At 40.2% G+C, this 14,244-nt stretch overlaps 1 protein-coding gene across 1 annotated transcript in view; it reads right to left on the reverse strand.

Moving 5' to 3' along the window:
• Positions 1-14,244, reverse strand: part of LOC135075973 (protein PRRC2A-like) — a 200,160-nt gene that overhangs the window by 16,892 nt on the left and 169,024 nt on the right. Inside the window, exon 9 of the mRNA XM_063970419.1 lies at positions 1,776-2,262. Coding sequence (XP_063826489.1) covers positions 1,776-2,262 — 487 coding nt within the window. The remainder of the gene's footprint in view (positions 1-1,775; positions 2,263-14,244) is intronic.

A 14,244-nucleotide genomic window follows, 5' to 3' on the forward strand; every position in this document is an offset into this window, starting at 1 on the left:
TTGAATTATTAAATAATCACTGTTAAATGTGATTAATTTATCACTTTTACCGCGACTGTCGGTAATTATTCATAATAACCGGTTATTATTAATAATTTTCAATTTATCACATTAACCGTAACATATCTATCAAATTGATACACCTCAAAATACAGAACATGTATTCTGAGCGTAACACATTATTTAAGGCCTAAGTTTCTTGTGGCACTTCTTTCTTTCTTCTTTTCTTTGTGGTTTCTTCATCGTAAATATGTATTTTGTTATTGTAAACGTTAACGATTTTAGGTAAGTTCTATTTAAAAATGCGTTCAGTGTTCAGAGATAAGCGGCGGTCACGCGACGCCAAGGTCACGGCGAAGTATTTTCAGTACCTCTAGTAGGAAAAACTTTCGAGTTCGTTTCGTTGCGTATTCAAAGTGTCATCGAAAAATTTTGTATGAAAAATTAAACAGCGCCCCCTATATTATAGCCGCCCTAGGGGGCGCTGTTTAATTTTTCATACAAAATTTTTCGATGACACTTTGAATACGCAACGAAACGAACTCGAAAGTTTTTCCTACTAGAGGTACAGTTTACGGCGCTTTTACGAGCTTTTCCAGCTCGATTTTACGTTAATGTTTGATACACCGTCTAGATATCTCATTCATTGTGTTATAAAACGTTTAGATATCGCACGTTAGTGTCCCAATACAATAACATACTAGTAAAACGTTGCCCATATCAAGTGAATGGAACAATAACTTAGGTTAGTTTCTTTGGAACTAAACCAATTATGCCTATACATAGTTACACGATCAACCGTGACTCACAATATTTACTAAGCATCGGAACAAGCGAGTCATTCGGGCGGAACGAAACTGCTCCGGCCTCAATAATGAAGTTTTGATTGTACACGCTGTGTTAATTTTATTGGAAATAAATACACACGCGTATCAGAGCGTTACCAAATCGAACTTGTATTGGATTACTTATTACATTACGATAAAATTCTAATAATGCAGTGAAAAGTTCTACGGAAATACTACGAGGGTCTATGAAATCGCTACGCTACATAGTAGCGGTATGTACGATGTTTATTCAGCATGGTTTACCAGTACTTAGAGTGATCTAAACTTTGAATTCGACCAATAAAGGGATTGAATTTATCCTTGACATTGAATTTAATTTTGATAGCGTTCCGCCAGAGATAAATGTATCATTATGTATGAGGGAAACAAGTTCTACGGTATTTCTACGATAAGCTCTACGTAGCGTTAAGTTATTTTCTGTGAGGGGAAATACCAAAGGAACTGCCTTAAGATCATGTGTGCAACTTTCGTACACTGACCTGAGGTAATTTGTGTTATGTGGGAAACAAGTTCTAAGGGATTTCTACGATAACATCTACGTAGCGTTACGTTCTTTTCTGTAGGGGAAACACGAAACGAACTGCAGCTTTCGTACACTGACTTGAGATAATTTGTATGTTATTTGAGAGACAAGTTCTACGGGATTTCTACGATAACGGCTATGGAGCGGTAAGTTCTTTTTTCTGTGGGAGGAAGTACGAACTGCCTGCTAAGAGTATGCGCACACCGTTGATTTTTCGTCGGCCGATAGTTTAGTCGGGCTGTTGATCAGTATGGGCATGTATGGAAGTGCGCACACTACGCCGATTCGATTTGGCCGATTCTTCATACAATTTGAAATCGGGCACAACTATCGGCCAACTAAAAATCAACGGTGTGCGCCTACTCTAAATGTAATTTTGTCTAGAAAAAGTGCAAGAAGCTCACCGTAGCAGTCTTTCATGTCTCTCTCTGTCGTAGTTGGCCGCGGCGAGGAACTCGTCCGCGATGGCGTGGTGCAGCGGCGCGTGCAGCGGCGCCTGGTAGCGCTGCTTCCACAGCAGCTCGTTGGCGTACAGCGCCGGCGGCGGCGGGGGCAGGTGAAGCAGGGGCGGGGGCGGGCCGCCGCCGTAGCCGTGCGCCATGCCGCGCCACTCGCTCTCCACCGAGCTCGCCGAGCCGCCCGAGCGCAGCCCGCTTACGCCCGAGTCGGACCGCTCGTCCGCATCGCGAGCGCACACTATCACACAATCATCCTCCTCGGAGGCCACGGCGCTGGCCACACCATCCGCGCCCGCACCGCTCACTTCACTCCGCACTTCACCCTCACTGTTAGCGACCACCTCGGGCTTGCTCACTTCCTCGGCTTTCACACACTTGTCGTTTTCGTCACTGACGTCGACGACATCACTTGCACTCACACTTACGGCCACACCTGAAACAATACAAACTGTTATCAAACACTGATCTCGGTTTCGAAAACATTTGACATGTCTATGTTCAATTGAAACAAACTGTTACTAAAAATAACAATTTAATAATAATTTATCGCGGATCAATTTCAATCTGTCATGTGTTCCGTATCAGCTGAATGTTGTCAAAGCGCTGACGTCAGCGTTCATGTTGTCGACACGTTTGGGCTGCCGCCAACATAAGCTCATTCACACAACGCCCACTCAGCTGCACAAAAATATGTATTGTATGCGGACGCGAAGCTGTTTTCAGCCGAGTCATCGGACAATTTAGCGAGTCAGTCACTCTAATGAGAACGGAATGAGCGGGCAGAAAAGGTGTTTATTTACGATCGGATGTCGTAAGGGCGTAATCGTATAATGAGGGCATTTTTTATCGGCGAACCTTGATGCGATTTCGTAAGACACTTTCACAGCGTTCAGTGGCGCTCGCGCTCTAGCCTTGGCGGGTGTCGTGGTGCGAATGTTTAATGAGGCTCGTCGGAGTCGGACGCCGGAAGGGGAAGTGGGTGATGAGCAGCGCTGGTAGCGACAGCTGGCACGGTGCTGCGCGCCGCGCGTGAATGGCGCTGGACGCCAACTACCGACTGTGCCAACACTGCTGAGCGGAGCTTGGCGCGAGTTGCTAACGGGGGCAATGTGACAAAAGCCCCGACTTTATGTCCGCAATTAAAGATGATAAAATATTACACCGGATGACGGTTTAATTGACCGATGTCTTCTTTATTTGAAATGCTTTCAATTTCTACCTATACTTTTGCATTATAATTTACTTAATAATATTAAACTTGTTCAGTAAAATTGGCATGAGACTAATTTTCTTCGCGTGTTAGTCGTTGGCGTGTCAATTAAATGACGTTATTTAGAAACCTTTTCTACATTATAATAAACGTATGTAGTATGAGGAATTTTAGCCGATAAGCACAGTATGCGTAGTAAATGTTGGATAAGTCATTCATTTATTACGGATGTAATACCGTAATAATCGAATAGAACCGTTCAAAGTATTCACGCCACGTGTAAAAAGTAAAAATAACGATACACACAAGTTTAACCGCTCGTCTCGTCAGCCGACACGCGAGTGTATTTCAAATTTCTCTTTTTATGTTCCATTTACACTCGCACGCGATCGTAGATACAGACTCAGACGGGAAGATTAATTACAAAAAAAAACAAAACATTTTAGATAAATAATGAACGCTGAAGTATTAATGTGAATCATTCTTATAAAAATTCGAAACGACACCTACACAAGCGCTTGCGTGTCGAGCGCACTACAATGGAATTTTAATGAGCCGCTGTTAACGAGGATCCGCATTTACATAATCGCATCGCATGATTATTCATAACAAACATAAATAGTAGAACGGCGGTCGCGGCCGAAGATTGCGATGTTTGCGGCCGTGTCTCTCGTAATGGCACGCCAATTTAATACAGGCACTTATAATAATGTAATAGGCAGAAATGTTAAGTATAATGATTGCTTGTTGTCACACTTAATGTAAAACGGATTGTTTTTTTTTAAATACATACATTTATTTTTAATTATTTGTATTATTCTTAATCTCCTAATTCTATACTTTTAATAAAAATTTTATTTTTAAATGGAAATCTTTACATTTTCCTGAATGTAAGAACTTATTTATGCACCTTCATCATATTGGTAGGTACTTAACCCAAAAAGTTTAAAGACACAAGTTTAAATGATAAAGGCTGTCTACTATGTTATTGTCTTACAAACTGATACGACACAATTACGCAGTTCATAAAACCACAATAAAACCCACGACGGATTTACAAACGGCATTATTAGTAAACAAGAATGTTCGATAACAAGAAATTCAACAAACTTTATCTCTAAACAATTTGATATCTATAGAATACGAGACTCGGAGAAAACAAACTTGGTTTCTTTACAAACAAACGACTATTGAACGAATGTAAACAAAAGTTGCGAGACAATGCGACAGTGATCAGCGGGGGACAATGGAGTAACAAATAACTCGATGGGGAAGTGCGGCAACGTCGCCCGCTGCGGCTGATTGACAAGACAAACGCCGGGAAGACCGGTGAGAGAGGTTTTCATTAGATAGAAAGGAAGGGCAAAAAGTTGACACAAGTGCGCGGCGGGAGCTGACGCCGCCCGACGCGACGGCAGGCCGTAAATCCTGACCGCGCCTGAATTATGCATGAAGGGCGGCCTCGAGTAGGCGCAACTATTGCAACAACGTGCACACATTATACAAAACCCTCCGCGAAAACTCCGACAGCATAAACACGCGGCGAATGGTTCCAAGAAACGCCAACGGTCGCGACTAAACTGCTCAAATACCCTATTGTGAAGATTTTTAATAAAACCGCAAACCAGTATTCGCAACTCACCAGTGCAGTGGCGTGGTTTTGAATTATTCATTTCAGTGCAATACCGTACGCCGTGCCATTAGCTAACTATGTAGGTCTTCCGTCCGAGAATAAATAAACCGCAAGTAGGTAATAATTTACTTCGTCAGTCGTTAGCGGCTCGTTTAGTTTTAAACAGAAGCAGGGTCTATTATACCATTTCATCCGACAGCACGCGGGCTTCAGAAGAGGTCAAGAGGTCGAAGCCATCATCAAACCCATTTCGTGGGCTCAAAGCATTCGTTATTAGAGGAAGTAGGGTGAGCCGCAGTGAGCGCGTGACTCAATACGATCAATCAAGTCATTCGAACGTTTTAATACCACAAAGATTTATCGTCAATTCGTGGTATGTTTAAATGTGCTCATCGGCTCGTGGCTTTTCAAAACAACATTCTTGATCATCAAGCATTTGCAGCTATTCAGCTTTATAATTAGAGTAACAAAGTAAAGTGATTCATTTCTGTCACGTTATAATCATCTAATTATTGTCATTATTGCTCTTCACTAACATTATTATATGCTCTTATACTTATAAGCAATCATGTTATCCGGTCGTGTTTGCGGAGTCAAAGCTATCTCGTTACAGCCAGTAGAGCGTGTCGCGTCGCCAAGCGTGTAATGAAACACTTCCACTCGGACAACCGTTAATGGGACATTTAGCAGTAACAAAGCTTTCTCTGTACTGCCATGCAGCAATTATCTCTACGTATTGCGTTACATAACACGTGTGAGTGCGAGATTATTCCAGCTGTTTGCATGATTCTTTCATCTGGGCCCTTGTTTGAATCGATGTAATTATACAGACGAGGGTCACAGACCTGCACTTATATGGTCGCCTCTATAAAAGGAAAGCTGTAAAACAACAAGAACAACCTACTTATAAAGACGTGTTATTTTTGCCCTTATTTATTCACGATCGTTTTAGAAAAACCTTGTCGTGTCCCAATTTGTTTGAGGAATGTTGGCAGTTTTAACGAGGTCTTGCGAAATTCCGATGTAGGTAGGTAGACTGGGTGAGTTGCAAGTAAGGCTAACACTTGTCTCGTTACCGCGAGATTCGTGACTTTAAAATGCAAGAGCACCTTGAAGATATGGTGTAGTTTGCTATCGGCGGTGGTCGTGCGGGAAATTGCGCAACGTGCTATTGAAAGCTCACGCGAGCCCGCAATCTCTCCATCTCACGAGGCGTCCCGGTCCCGCTCGTGACGAGAATAAGATTACCTATACTTGGATCCCGACATCACCATATACCTACCACGTTCGCTATCTTTGCCCCTGGTGACATTTCTCCTGTTAATTTAATTGAATGCCGCCTACGAGGTTTAGTGGTTTTAGATACGAACTGTATTAACAATATGCTGTTCGATTTGCTACTAAAACATTGTAAGGGGCTTGTCAGGTGGAAAGAAATGACTATCATTTAGAAATGAATGAATCGACCCGTGCAATAATAAACGTGATGCCGTGTCATTGGAATTGTATTCTTTTAGCTCCTGAAATTCATTATTAGTAGTTACAGGCCATTTTGCTAACACGATGTAGGTTATTGATTGATTACCTAAGCTTAGGCTTAGGTTTGCGTGCCGCGCTACATTCACAGAATAAAATAATTTATATTTTTATAGCTATGTAATATTTGATTAATTTCATCTTAAATGAGGCATACACTTCACTTTTAGGCTACGCAGGTATTGTGATAATTTAGATACAAGATAGTTATCTATTTAATTTATAAGGTACAGCCTCGTGCCGGATTTGACCTCAATACTTAGGACATTTTATCGCCGTGACTAACTTATCACAGTAATCACTTGAGACACTTTACATCGGACGATGCATCAGAAAGGCCTTTTAAGGAACTTACGACGTAAATGTTAACAAGCACAGCTGGTCATTCGGCGCACAATAAACAATGGGCGATAACGGCCCGATAACAAAGGCCTGTTTACGTTAACAATGCGCATTCGACATTTTATAGATAACCGCTAATATGTCGCCCGGGCACCATTAAGATAATTTAATAATACCGGTAATCATTAAGATTAATAGTCTACTTTTCAGCTATAATAATAACATAATAGACTTCTCATGAATCAAGGGCTTTTAACTTCCCTGTCTCATTATTAAAAATAAATAGATCTTGCAAGTTGTGATAATTTAAATAACGTTGTCATCATTACTCACACAGAATGCAGGTGCATTTTACCTAGTTAGTTATTATTACACATACCTACTTACCTACCAAGTAGGTACGCATGAATGCAAGTGCGTTAATCTTGTTAAAGCATTATCTAATAGGTAGGTAATGTTCCGTCGTAGGCAGGCAAGCCAATTAAGTTTTATTATGCAGGCAAGTTGTTACAAATACCTACTTACCGACTTGGTATCTTAAACGGTTTATTATCTCTTCAGTTAATTACTATGTAATCTAGCTACCTATTATAAAGTTATTTAATTGTATAAATTGTTACGAATGATTGGTTTATAGTAGAAACTATTAAACTGTAATATTCCACCGAATGTGGAATGTCGGGAAGTAAGAATCACTTTCAGCACAGATTCTTTCATTAATTTAAAACCACAAATTACAAATTATTAACATTTAGATTCTTCGACATTTCATAAAATGACCCTGAATTTATTATTGGGCACGGAAGGTTTTTGAAACTAATCAAAAATTAAACAGGTTACTTACTTTTTTGTGGTTAAATGAGGTCAAACGGCCGTTAGAGATGCAGTATAATGAAACCGAGGTAAGCAAATATTGGTCAATCACCAGACTTCTCACAAGTTGCAGACACAATTCTTCAATAATTAACACAAAATGTAAGTCACTATCACAGATTTCACAGGAAAAATCGTTGATCCACGTTCCTTATTGAATGGCAAATCCTCTTGCGTTGTCCTTGAATGCGGTCTAGATACGAAGGCAGGCAAGCGTACACTTCGATCCACTCACGCCACTTCCAGTGGGTTATGCTATCTTTGTAAAGATTCACGACTATGTCTAAATGTTTCGTTGCAAACGTTGCACAGACATGCGAAAGCCTCAGTGGCGCACAAAGAACTGAACCGCGGGGAAGCGGCGGTCGGAGGTAGGGGGAGGGGAGGCGGTAGCGCCAGTCTCGCGCGCGACGTCGTAGCAGGCAACGTAGCAACAAGTGAACGGCGGTCGGTGCGAGGGGGGTGCACAATTGGGGAGCCTTCCCCCGCGGGCAATAGAGGGCGCACCTGATGGTGCTGCAGTTTGGGTTCAAGCGATTATAAAAAGTAAACGATCGAAATGATTACAACAGGAAAGGCAGATGTTGATAATCACGATGCGCCCCACCCACGCGATCAAACGCAACTCGCTGGCCGCGGCCATGTAGTTATAACTTTTTTGCATAATTCGATTGGTTAACAACATTAGTCTGGTATGTAAGCACTTTATCGGTAATAAAACTGGTGTTATTAATAAATGAACCTTCAAGAATTCCTCTAATTGATGTTTAAATCGCATTAATTTATAGAAGTAGTTTGGCGGTCACATCGACAAGCTAAAAATAAAACTAGTTTTAAAACAAGTTTGAGAATCAATTATTCTGAAAGTTAGCAGAATTTTATAGAGTTAATTAATGAGATAGTAGTTAATGTTCCCATTATGACATTCTAGTTATGTATCCGTAACTTTAACGTTTAGTAGTTTAGCAACATTTCTATGCCTGTAGCACAAAATACCTACATGTTGTGTGTCTGTCTGCTAACTTACCTCAATAACTATAAGATAATAATTTGCTTGCAAAAAATACTTAATCGTGAATTTTAATCACGTTTTTTTAGGCTACAATGCGCACAGGCAATATTCTATAAATGTAGCAAAACTTTGTTGGGTCGTGGATTGAAAAATAAACAAACTGCGATCGTTGACCAACATACCTACCCTACCTACCAAATGAATTTTACAAAGCGCTAACGATTTGGCAATAACCCAACTATTCGTGACAAGCTATTCGTTCTGAGTTTAGTTTTATAAATAACACAAAGGAAATAATATATGTACATACATTCATACTTGATGCCGTTACGGTTTTGCAGCGAGCTCGAAATTGTTGCGCTGAAGAATTTTGTATAAATTACAAATAAAATGTGGACAGTGAATAATAAAACTAAGCTTTTGTTTTCTACTAGATATTTATCCAGATATTATACGAGCGATTTAATTAACACCACTTCTGATCTCGATATTAATATTAATTAAAACATATTAATTATGTAGGAGCTACATACATACAACATTAGTATGCTCGTATAGGTACAACATAAGTTTATTTACGATTAATCAATAATGTACGAGTATGTTATTCAATACGATATTTTAATTACATTGGAAAACATTATCATAAAATTTGAATTGATTGAAACAAACCCAATAAAAGCTTTTTTAAACATTCACTTTACAAATTACGTAAGATTGCAGACCTTCCTACTAAATAAATAGCAATCGTGGATGCATGTACAAAAAAGGCAATTACTTTTTTGTTAAGTAGATCAATTATTTACAATGCCACGCCATGTTTTTGCGCTGGTTTTTATCACCTCCGTCATGCGGGTAGCCGGATACCTACCTAGGCAAATAGTCAGGCAAAACCCGTTTCGTGTTTTTGCAAAAAAAAAACGGCTAAAGAGGTCACATACCTTGTTTTGGCCTTGTACTAATCGAGTTAGCGGTTGCACGCGAATAACTCTATAATTTGCACAATGCGATGAAAAAACGGATTGTTCGTGGAATCGCATGTTTCGGAACAGATACTCGTTTAATTTACTGCTTGAATTGTACTTTACAACTCTAGATAAATAGTACAAACAGACAGCCATATTATGTTATTGCACAATTTAGGTAGAAAACGTTCACAGAAACTACATGCAAGTAGATTCCACTAGCGTAGACATAATTTGACGTCGAGAATGTACCAAGTACCGTAAAACTACACCCATAAAGTTTTAATCGCTTCTTAGAACTTCGCGTAAAGTTGTAAACAAAAACGAAATAAATATCGCGCCGATAATGACGCTGGGTTTATAAATAAACTGCATATTTTAACGCGTTCTCCGAATACGCTTCAAAGAATTCGTGCTCATAATGGTAATCCTAATAATAGGTGCTTTCTAAACAATACTCCGCTTCATTCGTTAGATAAGAGAGATAGAGAACTCGCAGATAAGGAAGGCAAACACGGCAGTCGATAACCTGGTTGCGGGACGTGATAACGAGCTCGTTATCTGGCAAACAACACCTTATGCCTAAATACGGTGGATCTGAACCTTGAGAAACACAAATAAGCCCACAGTAACAGTTGTAACGAACGGGACCACGAAATGAATGTGTTATTTAGTAAACAACCATCCCACCAAAAACATTCTGTAAAAAACTAGCCAAGTCTCGATGGAGCTGCTTGTTTATCTCTAAAAAGTAATGAAATCTAGACAAAGTCGTGCCAAGTCTATGGTTCCTTACTGCGATTTCTTTATTATTATAGTTAATGTTGTGTGACTTGGCCGTTGTAGGGTGACAAAACCAGGTGCTCCATGACACCATTGCACCAATCTGTCGCCAGAACCGCTACCCATTGACGATGGAAAATTGCCACTTGGAAAACGTTGATTCAACAACAACCAGTCAATTGTAGGTTTAATAAAGCTGCGTATTTCGATAATACTTATGTATGATTATCTTAATAAAGATTGTTCAACGGCCAAGTCACACAACATTACTATAATAATAAAGAAATCGCAGTAAGGAACCATAGACTTGGCACGACTTTGTCTAGATTTCATTACTTTTTAGAGATAAACAAGCAGCTCCATCGAGACTTGGCTAGTTTTTTACAGAATGTTTTTGGTGGGATTTCACTTCTTTTTGTAGAATGTGGCATAATTATTTAACGTCGTCGTCCTTAAATATTATCGATTTTTTTTACGATATTAAAAACAGCGACCTTTAAAATTGACAACAAATCAGAATTGTTTTAATAATAAGTTAACCTTAGCGAACCAACGAAATCAACCAAATTCAAATTACACAACATTCAACTTAATCGACGGGGGGGTCTAGAAAGGAAAAAAAAACTGGGCACCGCGGTGCAGAAAATCGACGCTCAAAGTGCTAGCGCCATCTAGCGGTGAGCGGTACAGGCGAATACCACGGTGCCGGTGTGGCGCTAGTAATTATGAATGTGGTGTTACTCCAGATCTTCGATTTTCCTAGTTTTTATAGTTTTCCCTTTATGTGGCCATTAAACCCTAACTCTGTACCAAATTTCAGCTCTCTGAGTTTATGGGAAGTACTAGTTCTATTTTGATGATCATCAGTGAGTGAGTGAGTGTCGTAAATGCGAAACTTTGCTTTCGCTTAACTTCGGAACTAAATGACCTACAGACTTGAAATTTTGGATTTTAAGTATATGATTATAGCTTACTAGATGACGAAAATTTCTGCGTTGTGGTCTTATCCAGAGGTTCTCAAATAGGGGCCTGAAAATGCGGCGAAATGGTTCCAGTAAAGGATGGTACGGCAGTGTTTGCTTCGCGCTCGACTTGGCGGGGGCATTTAGTAAACAACCATACGTATAAAAGTAATCGTCTATTATCACAAGTGGAAATAGACTATTGTTTGTTTTACACGTTATTTTAGTGAGCTATGTTAACATGTGATTATATAGGTATTATCAGTCGTGTATAAATTATCTCTACATAATATAAAAATGATGCATAATAACGTGGTGTTTGTAGCGTCTTTGTATAATATTATAATAATTTGATAATTTCTGGAACTCGTTCGAAAAGCCGTCTTTCAAGTCTGGCATTACCTTATTCACGTAAATATTCATAACATTAACATCCAACGTTATGTCCTCAGTAGTTCCCAGTAATAAGATCAGGACGTTATAAACGTCTGGATTATTTACGGCATTATTTAGGCGCATGTTAGCTGTTCTTGCGATTTCCGTACTGCCATGAATCACTCCGCGTGGGAGAAATACAACTTGTCACAACTGAACTCCTTGCGGCACTACACGCTCTCGCCCTAATGAACAGGAAATACGTAACTCTTATAGGCAAGCAAGCTAAATACTTTGAATAAAAAATTCTAATAGTAGGTCATTCCGAACAAGTGTGAAAATGAAATCGTTAACAATCTAGAGCACCTAACAGTTATCCGTGAGTCGCCGTTTCTAAGCAAAACATTTCCGAAGTGCGGGTGTAAGGCGAACCACCCGCCAGGAACAATGCGTTATTCATACTGAGTTATCGATAGCTTACACAGCTGCGCCTCGTAGATATAGCATTACGATTAAATTAATTCCTCGCCATCCTGATGCAATAACCGTGACTCACAAACTGCGAACGATGACAAGGTACACTGATGCGTAAATATTTATAAAGGTGTAATCCAATTAATACAAACAACAATAACCGAGATATGTTTATAGTGCGTAGCTAAAAAACCCAACTACTGTAGGACGTAGGTGCTTTACAATCCGTCAACGAGTCATGATGCTGATAACTCAATAAACCAACCTGGTGAATAACGTCGTGAATGCAAGTCTCGATTTACGTAAACATAAAATATAACAAAGCATCGCGCGGACATGAAAAGTTGAAAGCCTATTGTATTGTAACCTATTTCGTCATCGCAAGCGCTGGGACCGGTCTGCGATCGAATGTCAAAAACCGCACGACGCAATAAATTGTTGTCTCATGGAGAGTAAACATCGGCGTTCGGCCGCATTCATGCATAATTGATGAGGGTTCGGAACGAGCGCGTGGATTCCTGGCGGTCACGACTCGCTCGGCCGGAGCCTCCGGCAGCCATTTTGTGAAGCCTGCCCGCCCCGGGCGCGCCGCTACGTGAATATTAATACGACCTTACGAGTATTCTACGCGCACGAGAATACCTTCAATTTAAACAGAACCACGCTTTTTTCTCCGCTCAATTCGCTTCCGCCGCGCTCGTTCCGCGGCACGTAACGATCGTGACACGATAAGTATTGCGAACAGTCTTCGCTTCGGCACGCAACGGGCAATTAATGCAGAATGATCATTATTAGTTTCTATTGTTACCGACCGAGTAAATAGAGCATTGCGCCGGTGTAATACATAATAAATTTAATGGCACAATACATCGCGGGTAACTCTCACGCACGACCATTGTACCGTGTAATCGCAATCGAAGGCCTTTTCTCTCGGAATAAGCGACTCTTCTTTAATAGAGACGTTTCACAACAATTAGTAGCGTAGCAGAGTGTTGATAGAGCAATGTCGGATATGATTTTAATAGATTCGTGTCCTATTAATCCGCTCGTTTGGCATGAGCGAGACATAATTTAAAATTAATTGCTGAAAATGTAGAGACGGTTCGGTTTACTCGTAGTTTGGCGGGTTTCTTGATTTTATGGCGATGCATTGCGGTCGGGGGTAGAGCCGCCCCTCATTACGGATGAAAGTCTACCGCCGAGTGGAGTTGTAATAATGTGAAATGAAACACCGCGTCTGGCCCGCGACCGCAAGCCGGCCGTTCACATGCACACAAGAACGCTTAGCCATGAACTACGCGCAATCACGGACCACGATGAGATTTTTCAACCGTTCTTGCCTGTGGTTTACATTAAACTTTTGTAATAAAGCGAAAACGCGCAATGATTCCTTACGCCTTACGTGCACAGGATGAATGTACACATGGCGGGTTTTAATCAATTTAAAGAGGACGGCGCGGATATGCGCAGGTAGATATCAGATAAACGAAACACGTGGTTGGATTGGAAGTGCGATGCTCTTTCAAGGGGAACAATAACGTTAAGAAATTAAAAAACGCTTCAGGATGTTTTTATGGGACTTATTAAAGCACTTTGCTTAGCATGTTTCTTATTGTATTTACATATTTGAAAGATGTACGTATATGTAGGTAGAGCCTATGTTGGGTGTAAAACATTGATCTTTATGACTCTACATTTCTCTGGCTTAAACCATTAAATTCGTCACACATATAAATCGCAATTTATATGAATGCTGTTACCATGCAAGTTCCGAAGTTAGGTTCAATGTCAATGTGTTCGGTACGCCAGCTGCGCGCCCCAGCCGCGCTTCCTGCGAGCACATTGTTGCGAACATCACGTTTTTTGTGCAGCATTATAAGCACTTCGGCCTCCACACTTACACACGTCTACACACTTTTTGTGTCTGCAATGTGAACCGATCGTTTCCGATTGACGACTATAAACGCAGGTAGAGTCAGTCAACTTCCAAAGAGACGCATTACAAATGACATCACCTCAATTTTTCTCTGAAAACTATCATCTAAGAAATACTGAGTAATAACAGTTTCTTTATTTACCTTTTTAAACCTGTCCACTAACGTCGGAATGTACAAATCCTCTGGAAAAACCAGTTCCAGCTGATTGCGGTTACGATAACACAAATACGTGACTCAATTAAGTAACGAGTATTCCGTTTATGTAATTTACTCTATAAAAGCTGATAATGATCTCGACAATTTCTATAAACTC

The sequence above is a fragment of the Ostrinia nubilalis genome, chromosome 11 (genome assembly GCF_963855985.1).
Source record: "Ostrinia nubilalis chromosome 11, ilOstNubi1.1, whole genome shotgun sequence".
In the NCBI taxonomy this organism is placed as follows: domain Eukaryota; kingdom Metazoa; phylum Arthropoda; class Insecta; order Lepidoptera; family Crambidae; genus Ostrinia; species Ostrinia nubilalis.